This window comes from Strigops habroptila, chromosome 5 (assembly GCF_004027225.2).
Source record: "Strigops habroptila isolate Jane chromosome 5, bStrHab1.2.pri, whole genome shotgun sequence".
In the NCBI taxonomy this organism is placed as follows: Eukaryota; Metazoa; Chordata; class Aves; order Psittaciformes; family Psittacidae; genus Strigops; species Strigops habroptila.
The window spans coordinates 11,302,513-11,315,411 of record NC_044281.2 but is presented as its reverse complement, the minus strand read 5'-3'; the positions used below and the strand labels follow the sequence as shown (position 1 = coordinate 11,315,411).

At 38.1% G+C, this 12,899-nt stretch overlaps 1 protein-coding gene across 1 annotated transcript in view; it reads left to right on the top strand.

The window, feature by feature from the left end:
* The first annotated feature begins 2,797 nt into the window (after positions 1–2,797).
* Positions 2,798–12,899, top strand: part of RFTN2 (raftlin family member 2) — a 33,046-nt gene continuing 22,944 nt past the window's right edge. The window contains exons 1-5 of the mRNA XM_030486260.1: positions 2,798–2,901; positions 3,354–3,500; positions 8,392–8,575; positions 10,533–10,644; positions 12,163–12,475. Of these exons, the coding sequence (XP_030342120.1) occupies positions 3,362–3,500; positions 8,392–8,575; positions 10,533–10,644; positions 12,163–12,475 (748 nt within the window). The 5' untranslated portion in view covers positions 2,798–2,901; positions 3,354–3,361. The remainder of the gene's footprint in view (positions 2,902–3,353; positions 3,501–8,391; positions 8,576–10,532; positions 10,645–12,162; positions 12,476–12,899) is intronic.

Genomic DNA, 12,899 nt, shown 5'->3' with positions numbered 1-12,899 from the left:
AGCCGGCCTTTTTGGCTCAAGTCAACATGTTTAACAAGACTGGTCCTGGTACATTCACAAAATTATTCCTTTAAAGGAGAAAAAAAATAAATATTGGGTGAAGGAAAAAATAAATTTAAAGTTGCCAAAACAAGTGGCCTTCAGAATGGAACACTGCTACTTTGGTAACATCTTTAAATCATGGACAAAACAGCTTTAATCAAATCCTTCTACTGGAAGAAGAACTAAATGTCAGTGTTTTGTTGAAGCAATAGTTCTCGAGGATGGGGATATGAAAAATACTTAACTGAATTGCGGAATTTCTTGGATGGATTTTTTATTTTCTTTTATGTCATTATCCTGTCCCAAGCAAAAACTTTACATTTGCCTTCACTCATAAAACAAAGGAAGTAAGCCTAAAAAGAAGTTCAGAGAGGAACTGTGAAGTTCAAAAGTGTTGCAATTTGCAATGATTAATGGGGGGGGGGGGGGGGGGGGGGGAGGGGAGGTTAATGCATTGGTTTTGAGTCCTGTAGCTGTCCACATAGCCACAGTTTCTGGAGAAATCTGACTAACTTAACTTGTGTTTGTGATTTGTCCCCTTGTATCTTATGAATGTGTCTGTCCTCTGTTTAAAAACGTTCTGTGTCAGTGGTGGCTGATCTGTAGCCATGGTAATGGTGACTTTTTTGAATTTAGGTTTTGAAGTGGTGCTCTTATGTGCTTTTGTAAGCTGCAGACATGGGTGGTTATCACCCCAAGTGGGAAACATGTTTGGTCCACATACAATTTTACATTTTGACTTTCAATGAATGAGTCACATGCTCTTTCAGTGGGGGTTGCTGTGATTACCACATCTTAAGTGAATTGCAGGGTAGCTTTAGGGATCTGTTCTTCTCTGATACCAATTCTTGTAGCCTTTGCATTTTGGGTCACTGAAAACAGAGTGTTCCATAATTTATATTCAGTTTACAACAGGATGCTATTTAGGCAGCTCCTTAAGCAGCTCTTGAATCTAGAAGCCTTAGGATCCTGTTCCTCTCCTGAGTCATTCGGGTGCTTTAATGCAGATTTGATCTCCTGTGAGGGGTGCTGCTAGTTCTTGGTTGGTTTTATTTTGGTTTGGTATTTTTTATTCTGACACGTGGGATCTTTGGTTTTATGGGTTCAGTCTAATGGCTTTTGAGTCAAATCTGCAATGGCAACTGTTGACTGACTTCCCCTTGGCAGCCTGTATCTGCTTAACTAATGTAGGGTTACCCAAATCAAGGACCATTGGTTTTATTCATAATAGCGTTTCTGTGTTGGTGTCTTAAGAGTTCATTTTATACTATGAAAAATCCTGTCTTGGTGAGAGGGTTGAAATGTGGTTTCAGCCTTGTCACAAAGAGTTCAAAATACAATATTCTGGCCTCATGAAAAATGTAGTTCTCTTTAGTTACATTAAAAAACCCCAAAAGGGCAACCACCTGGCAACTGGAGTAGCGCTGCAAAAAGTTTTTACTTGCAGCTCTCTTAGTCGTGCCGTGGCTTTATACAAGTGGTTACAGTGGATCTTATGGACTCCGTGGAATGGAGCAGCAGGATTCTCAAGGTTGAGTGGACAATTTACATGTATGTCTGCTATAGCAACAATTCAGGGATGACCTTTACTAAGACAAAAGTGTGTTTGGGAGCAATTTCTCTGTAAGCAGACATGCAGGAAGCTGAAGAATTTTGCTTATTTGCGATGTTTTCCTAGGTTTTAATCAAGAAGACAACACCGAGGGATTTCCTCTTGGGTTTCAGCACTTGGGAGCTTGTTCCAAGGACTGAATGCAGTAATTACAGCTTCAGTCCTGGGCTCTGCACTAAGTGATCTTAAAATTCTTCCAAAGATAAGTAACTTTATAACATGGATTTCTAAGGGGGTATAGCCTGCAGACCTACCGTTCCTGGTAAGCTGCTTAAATAAAAGTTAGATCGCTTTGCTTGCAGTATAACAAGAAGCAAACCACAAATGGTTAATGCCTCGCTTGCAGTGATTGACTGGTAAGATCAGTATTTTTCAGTGAAAAAGGTAAAAAGCTTGTAAAATTCAAATGTGCAGTTCCTTTCATTCTAAATTGTGTTAATGAATCTCTGGTTTTATGTAGATGACTCAGTTTCTCTAGATTCAGTCTAAAAATAAAAAGATAAATTTTCTAACTGCCCATTCCAGCAGAAACAGGACCTTAGAAAATCAGTCACCGTTCCTTCTTCCCCCATGCATTAGCATGGTCTGCATCAGGTGTAATGCAGTTACAGTGACTTGCACTAGTTGATGCAAGAGTAATTAGAGCTCTTAAAATCATACGAAATTTTAAGGACTTAAAAATTTGTGTAGGAAACAGTGTTGGAAGTCCCTGGCTGTACCAGCTGAGGTCAGCCTGGCAGAAGAGAAGAGGAGTTCGGTTGTTCAACACCAGGAAAAAAAGGGGAACAAAATTTTGTAACTATATTCATACATAACATTGAAAAAGTTGTGGTTTGAAATGAGGAATATTGCAGTGTCATTTTTCAGTGTTTATCAAAACGACTTACTTAAGTTGATTTTAGCAGTGTGGGTTCTGATTGATTTTCTTGACAAGGAAGTATTACATTTTTTTGGTATTATTGCAATATATTACACTATGCTCATGGTTTTGTTTTTTCTTTTTCCCTCTGGAGGAAAGTTCCTGTGGAAAGGAAATAGGAACCAAACTTTGAAATCTAAAATAAGGACTAAACTGCTTTTCATTTACTTTTCTACCCTTTGAGATGCCAGAAGCAATTTCCTCTTGAAGCTGACTTCCTTTCTGGAAATGATTTTCGTCTCCAACCATGTTGAGGCTCTTTTCTCATTCTTTCATTCTGACTAACTTGCTCTTTTTCCCCTCTGACTGCAGTTGAGAACTTCTGGAGGTAAGTAGTTACAGACAAGCTTCTCTCTAACTTTCTTTTTCAGTTCTTCTCCCCCTTCTGCCCCCCCTCACCCAGTCTAGAAGGACAAACAAAGCACTATTGGTGTCCTCTGCAAGAGAGCCCTGATAGGGGGCTGGCTGTAAATTGACGTGGCATGGAAAATCTCTGCTAGTTTGTACTAGCACTGCTGCGAAATGAAGCCTACTCTTGCCAAGTTCGTAGCTTGAAATCATCACGGGCTTGCTGTTTCTATATAAAAAAATGAATGGAAAGTACCTTGGCTTTTTGATTTGGGAGCTGGACTTTTTCTCTGTTTGGATTTACAGCTAATAGAAAACAAAATCAAAGGGAATTATTTGGTTACTTCCCCCCCCCCCCCACCACCCCCCGTAGTGAGAGCGACAGATCTTGCTGCTCCCCCCAGCCTTTTCCTGCGATTTAATCACTTGCAGATCTTGCCATGGGGTGCGGACTGAGAAAGCTGGAAGACCCAGATGATAGCAGCCCTGGAAAAATCTTTTCTACATTGAAGAGACCACAAGTTGAGACAAAGACAGATTCTGCTTATGAATATGTATTGCTGGATTTTACTTTAGAAGGTATCTTTTTATGTTATATATTTACTATTCAGAGAAAGCAAGGAACAGGATTTAACTCCGTTCTGTCTTGTTTAAATTACAGTAAATCTTAGATACATTTTGGCTAGCTTTGATAAAAGTAAGACTTTTATTTTGAAACACAAATCGTGACGAAGGTCCTCACTTATATAAAATTACAATGGAAACTACTGAAGTATTTTTAACAACCAAACCTTCCAAATTACACAGCTGTCCTTGTCAAGGAAGCTGGCTAAAAAACTGTTAGAGATTTTTGTAGTTTCCTGTGAGTCAGATGCTGCCATCCTTACTTTGAGTAATGGTTGTGTTGAGTTCAGTGTGACTGTTGAGAAAGCACACTGTGCCTGAGTCTTAAGTGAGTAACAATTAGTAAAAATGGACTCAACTTCCAAAAACAGGCTGTCATTGTCCTTGCTACTTTATGCAGAAGTAAGTCTGTTTCTTATGTGTGTACCAGGAGTAGCTTCCCCTCTTATGTTCACCTCAGTCTCTCAGTAGATATTTTAGTAAGAGCCTTACAGTTTCATCTTACTATTTTTTTCCAAATGCTTTGCTTGTAGCTGCTGAATAGTCTTTTGAAATTGTGACCGAAATAAACCAAAATTTGTATGCGTAGCTAGAGGCAGACAGTGCTCTGTGGGATACTTCCTTCCCGAGGGTGTCCCGTCTCTAACAGAGCAACTCCCTGTTCCACCAAGTTGAAAATATAAACAAGCCCAGATGGCTGCCCTCTGAGAACAGACAGCTCAGTTTTGCAGTCACTTTGTAGTAACTAGCGTTTTATATAACAACCCAGTCTATTGGAAATGCTTAATAATAAGGGTTCAAAGTAAATGCAATTGCTAGAAAGGTTTGATAAAGGGGGAAAAGTGTAAGTGCATGTCATGTTGCATTTTAGGAACTTTTTCATAAACAAAACTTGGCCTCTGCTTAGTTTTAACTGAAGGTCTGTAGTAACAGGTTTATTTATATCAGTCTGTTCATATATCTGTATTAATCTGTATCAAAAACCTGCAAGATACTTATAGAAGCCACATTCTATTATACAGTACTTGACATACAACGGTATTTGTTGTTCTGTTTCTTTACACTAACAGTTTCTCACTGGCTTGTTCTTTTTGAAGAATCAAAACGTTGAGTAAGCGGTAGTGGTAATGTACTGGAAATAAAGCTAGGCTGCCGAGTACATATATGAATTACCTACTGATAACAGAAGGGATAATGAAACGGGGGTTTTTGACACTGAAGATCATTTAGTGTTCTGGATAGTTTTGCTGTGTTTTAAAGTAACAAGTTTCTGAAAGTGTTCTGTAAAGCCTTTGTTGTAAAGGTGGTTGTGACTTTAAAGAAAAAGCACATCAAACAAGTGCAAATAAAGGTGCATCTTTTTTAATAGCCTCTCAGTACAGCAGTAAAGGTTTGGTTTCTCCAGTTCAGTCTGATACTCAAAAGTGTTTAGCTTCATTGACTTATTGTGGAGTTATAAATGCTAAATAAGTGAGATCAGTTTCAGATAATTGCCTAACTTTTTTTAGGCTTCTAACTGTAAGCAAGTGGATTTTAAACTGTTCTGTTGAATGCTTCTAGCCGTGTGTCTATTTGACCTTAAAATATTTTGTGTTTGGGGTCTTTACTTTGTAGAGCTAGGATAATGAATACAGAAAAAAACAGCGTGTTTACTGTCTTGGAGGCATTTCTGAGTTTTGTTTGCTTATGGAATACAGGGATTGGCTAAAGTACTATGGGGAATATGTTGGGTTTCCTTCCCCCCCTGGCTCCCCTTCACCTCGCTCACATACTTGCTGCTACTTGAATATCCGTTAGCTAAATGAAACCTAAGTGAGAGCCTTTTAGCACTTTAGCCCAAAGTTTTCACTTCACCGTCAAGATGTGTTTGGACTTCTTGGCACTCTGCTGATTTCCAGAGCAGTATCTTCCCCAGCATCTGAGATTTCTCTTTGCCTGAGTGACTTGTTACCACCACTGGATCTTGCACCAAGTAAAACAGAAAATCTGTGCTTAGTATCCTTTGTAAGATACTACAGTAAGCTATGTCCTGCATTAAGGTAAAAATACAGGAAGCATAAATGCGTTACCTCAATTTAATATGCCTTATTCTCTGCTTCATCATGTGAAGTTGAAGTGAGCCTTCTGGGGAGGCTTTCACAAGTCCCTGATCTTCTCCCAAGCCGTGATGCAGACTAGGTCAACCATGCTATAGTCTAAATCCACTGGCTGGAGTCCCTGTGCATCTTAACTGGTTACCAGCAGTGCCCTGTACCTTGGCTTCTTTCTTCCTGGTCCCCAAAATACTGCCATTCCTACTGTAAAAATCAGCTTTGAGTTCTGTGGAGGTTGTTCTGCATCAGGAGAATCCCTAACAAGAAAATTACAGCCAGTCTTTTATTTTGGTGGGATTTAATAGTACAAAGGCAAGGGAGCAGTGAACTCTAAAGTGTTATTTTAAAGGCTTGTCAAGGACCGTAAATTCTACAGTCTCAATCATGAGGCATCTCTCTGTTATGAAAACAGCTGCTATTTTTTGAGGTCAGTTTAGCCATAAAGTAAGGATAGTTTCAGTGTATCTACTCAAGCAGATGTTTATGCTTTTTTCACAGCCCTCCTCATAGGCAAAAGAGGGAATATTGATGTAGCCCACGAAGATGACATGCTGTGAAGTTCTTGTCACTCTGAATAGCAGTATGAATATGTATGAAGTAACTGTTTTGTCGTCATCTTCCATGTCATGCATCTGAAGTTTACTATACAGCTAGCTATTTAGCTATAGTTATTTGTAGAAGTATTTGGCCACTTGTTGACAGCACATCAGGAAGGAAATTTTCTTAATGAAAAATGCTTAAGACATTTGCAAAATGAGTGAAGTGATGATCATCTTGCATACATTCCTGCTTTTCTGGCTTGTGGGCTGTACAGCAGATATTTCTACAATACAGACTTAATGTCTTCTAGACTTACTGTGAGTGGAATCATGGGTGGAGGTGTTAAAAAGGGCAAAATATCATCCATCTATGAAAGGCGAGCTGTGATACACTGTCTGCTTAAAAAATGAAAGGCAAGATAGCACAAGAAAGTGCAACAGCCTGTTCCCTATGACCAAAACTGTCAGACTTTACAGTAATAGGTTGACGTTGCTAGTTATCGGCAATAAAGCATTGATATATATGCTAGCGATACTTTTCAGTGGTGCATTTCTTGTGGTACACATGATTCTGATTTCTCTTGATAGCTTTTCTGAGCTGTTAAGGCTCTTACAGTGACAAGCAAAATAGGCCTCTCTTCTTTTTTCCCTTTAGTAAAAGTTGCTATTAAAACCTAGTGAGTATTGTAAAACGTTAGTTTCTGATGGGGGTTTTTTGTTGTTGCTGTTTTGTGTTTCTGTTTTTTAAAGCCCTTCATAATGTATCTATACTATTATTATCCCTGTTTTGTAGTGGGAAAGCAGTATAGAGAGTGATGTTTTACAGAACACATCACTCATGAACCAGCAGAATTCTTGTTGACTTTATTAGAATAAGAGATTTAAGCAAACTAAATATTCAAACATCGGGTTTATGATACTTTAAACCAGTAGGATAAGTAGACTCTGTGACTTGTTTCTTTGATAAAGTCCTTCAATTCCTTGCTTTTGCCCACCTACAATATAGGGCAGGTAGATTAGAGGATGTAAGAACATGAAGTTAACTCTTAACCAATACATTTACAAATTGGTGAATGAGATGTATGTCATTGCATTTCTCTCTTCTTTTTTCTTTAAATATATTTAATTACAGAATCAAGGGCGAATTAGTGTATTTAATTGTTTTCACCTTATTGTGTGGTTTGAAAGAGAATGTTTAGAGCAGCATGTTGAAATGTTTGTATCTCAGAAAAAGTGGTGTGAGGTCACTTAATTCCAGGTGGGGTATCCTTTAATACAGTTGGACACTGGTCTTAATGCACTGAAAGTCTTGCAAAGAAAGGGAGGGACCCATCAGAACACAAAAAAGTACATCACTTGCTGCAGTGGTCACTGATAGAGACCATCAAATTCAAGCCAAGCTGTCTTAAGAGCTTGCCATCATCAAAATCTTCATCCTTTGCAGATACAAATATATGCTGGCATGATTACTCTTCAGTTACAGTCTGTGTATGAGTATTGATTTCCTGCTTTCTGACAGCATCTGCAATTCTAGTTGGAGTTGAGGGGAACAGGAAATACTGACCTGCCACAGACTGACTGTGGCAGAATATATCATCTATTACCAGTGTGAAATCTTCCTTTTCTCTGTGTGAAAGCTGTGAAACAGACCATATTCCGGAAAGTTTTCCCTTTATTTGTGTAGTTTTCCTCAATAGCCATATAGTACCTAGCTTTTGCCTGTTGATTGGGAATGCTTGCACACACCCCAAGAGACCTTCCTTAGAAATTAGTGACACCGCAGAACTTACTTAGGTCTGCTGGAAAAGAGAATTGGGACTATGTACAGGAATTTACCTCATAACTAGGGTTGAAGGATATTGCTTCAGAATGTTTGAGGCTTTGGCTAGGCAAAATAGTTGCTTTAAGTTTAGATCTATTGCGTGTTTAGGTACTGATGTAGCTCTTGAATTAGCTTGGCAAAGCTAGATCCAACAGAAAGCATTGCCAAATAGATTAAAAATAGATCAGAGTAACGAGTAAAAATATCTACTTCAACTAGTTGAATACTGTTGCATCAGTTGTGAATCTGCTTTTTCTTGTATAAATAGAGCTGTAGCTTTTTAGTAAAGCCTTGGGATAGATTTTGTGTGGTTTATATAAAAGGAACTTGCCAAAAAAATATATGGACATACACAGTATCATGTGCTTCTCTTCTGCTTTCAATGCTTTTAGCTTCCTCGAATCCAGAAGTCATCAAGATCAGTTCTGTGTTGGATATAGCACCTAAGGTGGAAGAATATTACAGCAAAGGATATGTTGTGGGAGCTGTTCATCCTATTATGCTGCCAATTGGACGTAGAAGGAGTTTCCCTGCAAGTCACATGTATCGAGTGGTACTTTCACGATTAAAATTAAGGTAACAGTGAAATAATTTGAATACATCGATCCATTACTGAAGTCATTTGTAAGTGGATTGCTCAACATGCATAGTTTATTATCACCTTGAAATGAGCACCTCAGAGAGTCAAATTACTAATGGTTTTAATGTTTTGCAATTTACACTCAGCACACAACAGGCTAATGTTTACTTTGCCTTTGAATATGTCCAAACAAAAATACAAGGCTGCTTACATAATTTGGGGGAAGATAAATTATTAGTTTAACCTTTTACTTCTAGTGCATTTTTATAATAAAGTATCATCTGTCTTAGAACCTGCAGCAAATACAAGATTAAACAAAACACTAGGAGAGTAGTAAGCTGCTTTAAATTCTCTTATGTCTCTCTTGAATTTCAAAACTTTCACATTTTCACTCTTCCTATAAGAGCATTATTCAGGGAAAATGACCTATAAAGTGTGAATTAGTATGTCAGAGAGAGTTTATTTTTCCTTCTTAAGAAGGAAATATTCATTCTGTGATTGGAGCTCATAGAAAAGCTTGGTTTTGACAGTGAGGGAGAGTCAACAGTTTGTGTTTATGTTGCAGCTCCATCGTCTTGTTTATTATTCCTGTGTTCACTGCATTGTAATCACCACGTGATCATAAAGAAAATGTACAAAGAAACTTTGCCGTTATTTCCTTTGAATGCAAAGAAGATAACCTTTTTATCTTACTTTGAATAACTAGAAAAGTGGATTTCTTACTGCATTGAAGAGCTGTCATGTTTCCCCCTTTGATCCTGAGTCCTAGTGCAAGGCACAAAGGTTCTTTCATTTTCTTTTAGAAGACTGGAAGGGCGTGAGTTGGAAGGTGCCCCTTGCCAATCCAGTAATGCTTCTGCAAAACATGGTTCATTTGAGGACGCTTCTCAAACACTTTGCTTAAACAAGTGTAGTTCGTGGCATTTGCTGCTCATACAACTCTCCTTTATAAATCCATCTGCAAACAAGGTGAAGGTTGTCTGTGTGGGCAAATGCTTGAGTAAGGAAAGCAGAATATTTACTCTCTGGAGCTGAGGCTTCTAAGAGCCAACACTGACAGCATACAGCTCCCACAGCTTGCTCTGTCCCTGCAGGTGTGGCATCCTTATGAAGTTCTGGTTTGAACAGGCCCTTGGAATAGGTGAAGGACAAGACCGTGCAGCCTACGTGTGAAATCGCTGGGTGTAGGCTCCCAATTTCCTATGCAGGTGCCATATGTACAGTTGAGAGTGTCTCACTGATGTTTCTTTCTAAAGCAAAAAACTGTGTCAAAATCCCATTATATTATTGACATACACCAAATACTGTTGTCTGAATAACAACCGTACTGGCTTTAGATACAACATGATGAATACTGTTCTTTAAATGAAAGTTAAAGCTTGTCAGATTCTCATGTCTGAGTGACTGAAGCATTAGCTAACCCAAAGTAATTGTTACTGCATTGTATTTCTGGTGTTTGCCTACACTGTATTTCATACAATATCTGCAACTCTGCTTTACTTACAAAAAACAGAGTAGCATGTTAACAGTTTAAAAGATCCATTTCTATTCATACTGTATTTTCTACAAAACTGAACCTGTTTTGTGCTTGCTACATTTATAGCTGATGTTGGTATTTTTGCATTATCAGAGATTTTGGGGCTTATGTATTACAAAAGCAGGGCTGTTTGTCAATAAAGCTCAGTTTCCAAAAGATGTCTATTAACAGTCTTCAGATGAAATTCTAGTTAAATATTAATATTCTTACCCTAACATTGTAATAGATAGTACCTGTCACTTTGTGTATGAAACAGAACAAAACACCAAAACCCTCTGTGTTCTGAATAAAAGTATGAAGAAGCATTGCCACGGTTTCATTCATAACTATTCCAAAAGAAAGGAATTCTATATGCAAGCATTTGCCCAAGTTAGCAGCAAACTACTGACAAAGACTGCTTTCTTTCTGTGTTCTAGCCAGAAGCATGCAGCACCCAGAGGACAAAGGCACCCCAGGCTGGTGATTGAGGAATGTCCTTTAATGTATGAAACACTGACAAATGAGGTAGTGAAAGAACTGTTAGAAAAGGTAATGGAGGGTTTTCTTCAAACTTCTCTTCAGATTTTTATTTCTACCATATACGTATGTTGTATTGAGTGGTTGATGGTTTTTTAGTTTTAAGTTTTAACCTTGGGTTATTTCGTAGAAGCTACAAAGTCTTTTCTTGAAGTGCAGGGAGTTATTTTTTTTTCTTCACTAGTTGTTTTTTCTAATTTAGGACTTGGTACTAAGCCCTGTAAAGCTTTAGGAAACTGGCAGCTTACACCACTGAAAGCAGAATCAGGCCCAGACTCTCAGACGGTCTTTATAAAATGCTTGCATGATAGCTTTTTCTGGAATTAATATTAAGCAAAAAAGATCTGAAGTTTTATGTTGTTCTGGGTTAAGTAAGGTATTCCTAATGAACGTGAATATATTCATTTTTTTAAGCAAGATTCTGTAACAGAAATAGAAAATACACAGTAACTGTATTAATATTTACTTGGCACAGCTTTTAAAAATATTGTATAGTTACAGAAAACTGAACTTCCAGTGGAATGCTAGTTCTAGTTCTTTTTGTGTTTAACTTCCTCTGCAGAACTGAAGACTTGCCGAAACAGGAAACTGTTGTTATTACAAGAGCTAGAGTGATATCTTTTACATTAGCTGCCAAGGAAAGTAGTAGAGGAAAAAGCATACTGGAGATCTTTAATGACCTTTGCAATTATCACGGAGTTGTTTAAAATTTCTATATCCAGTACTTCCCAGGCGATTTCTTCTTTCTGGGCTGGGGTTTCTGTATTTTCCTGGAAGGGCTTTAAAGCACACGGGAGCTTGTGGCTCAAGATGGCAGTGGGATCAGCTTCCTCAATGGCAGCACTCTTTACCCCAGGGAAAAAAAAAACCAAACCAAAACCCTGCCTTCAGGAACAGACACATCCCATTGGTGATGCATATTCTACAGTTGTATTTTGAGACCTTAGTGCAGAGAAAAAGACCCACCGCTGGCTGGAAGCAAAGTTAAGAGGTTTTAATTTGTTTCTAGCTCCCTGCTTCCTCTGTTTCTTCACTGTTCTCACTAATAGTGAAGCTGAGTAGCCTCCGAGGGAACTCGAGGATAATGAATCATGACACATGATAAACATATTTCTGTAGTATTAGTGATCGGTAATTTCAGTATGACTGTTACCACGTGTTTAGAGAAACAGTAGTACTTATTGCACCAGTACACCGCTTATCACTGCGACACCGCAAGTAAAATACTTTGGATTTGTTTTAAATGAAGTACTTCATACACTGAAGTTGGCACCAGCATTGGCCACCTTTCTTGGCCTGAGTCCAGAGACGTGCTGGAAGACTTCCATTTTCTTTGAAACCCAGGCACTGTGCAAAGACAAGCCACCCTACTATCGTACAGTGTTGTGTCTTTATGTCCCTGAAAATCAGCAGTAGTTAAACAGAGCATGTATATAAAAGTTTGGTGGTGATTAGGTTTGTTGGTTTGGGTTTTTGAGATACATGCAATTCTAAAATCACTTCGTAGATAAATTTCTGTTGTAAATACAGGTTAACGAAGCTGCTAAAAGAGGGAAGAAGTTTGTGGGATTTGTAACGCAACATTTTCCTCAACCTAAAGCCTGTAATGGAACAAGCACAGATGGAAGCGCGGAACTGGAATCAACGCTAGGCAGAAGAAATAGGGAACACAGAAGAAAAAATTCTGATGAAAACTATAAAAACTGGAATGAAGGGACGTTGACTGGTCACTCCTCTGAGAGTGGAATAGAGGAGGAAATGCAAGGAGAAAGCAGTCTGTTACAGGACGCAGATTTCCAGTTTGGAAAAGAAGTCAGCCCTGTTAAACCACGGAAAGGAGATGGTAATAAATGCTGCTTGTTTACTGCAGAAATAAGGTGTTTTATTGAGCTGTTGTTTTAAAAAGGTGTTGGAAAAAAATAACAGCATGTTCTACTGTATCAAATACTTAGTTTGGAAGATGCATCTTGTTAAATACATACGTATTTCTAAAAAAGTTGCCAGCTGATAAAACAGTAGTATTTACCTTCTGCTCTATGTGTATGTGGACTGTGGTAAAACATTAAAATATTTAACTTTTCATATAGAATATTATAAATTCTAGGTTGTAATTTAAAGAAAAAGGAAAAACCCAAACAAATCAACAAAAATTGCCCACAGTGTAATTCTGATTTAAAAGTGGTGCAAACAGCTTTTTTTGCTTCATACATGTATAACTAATATGTGGCGGTAAAAATCTTTTCTTTTAGGATAGCGTTGTTTTAAAT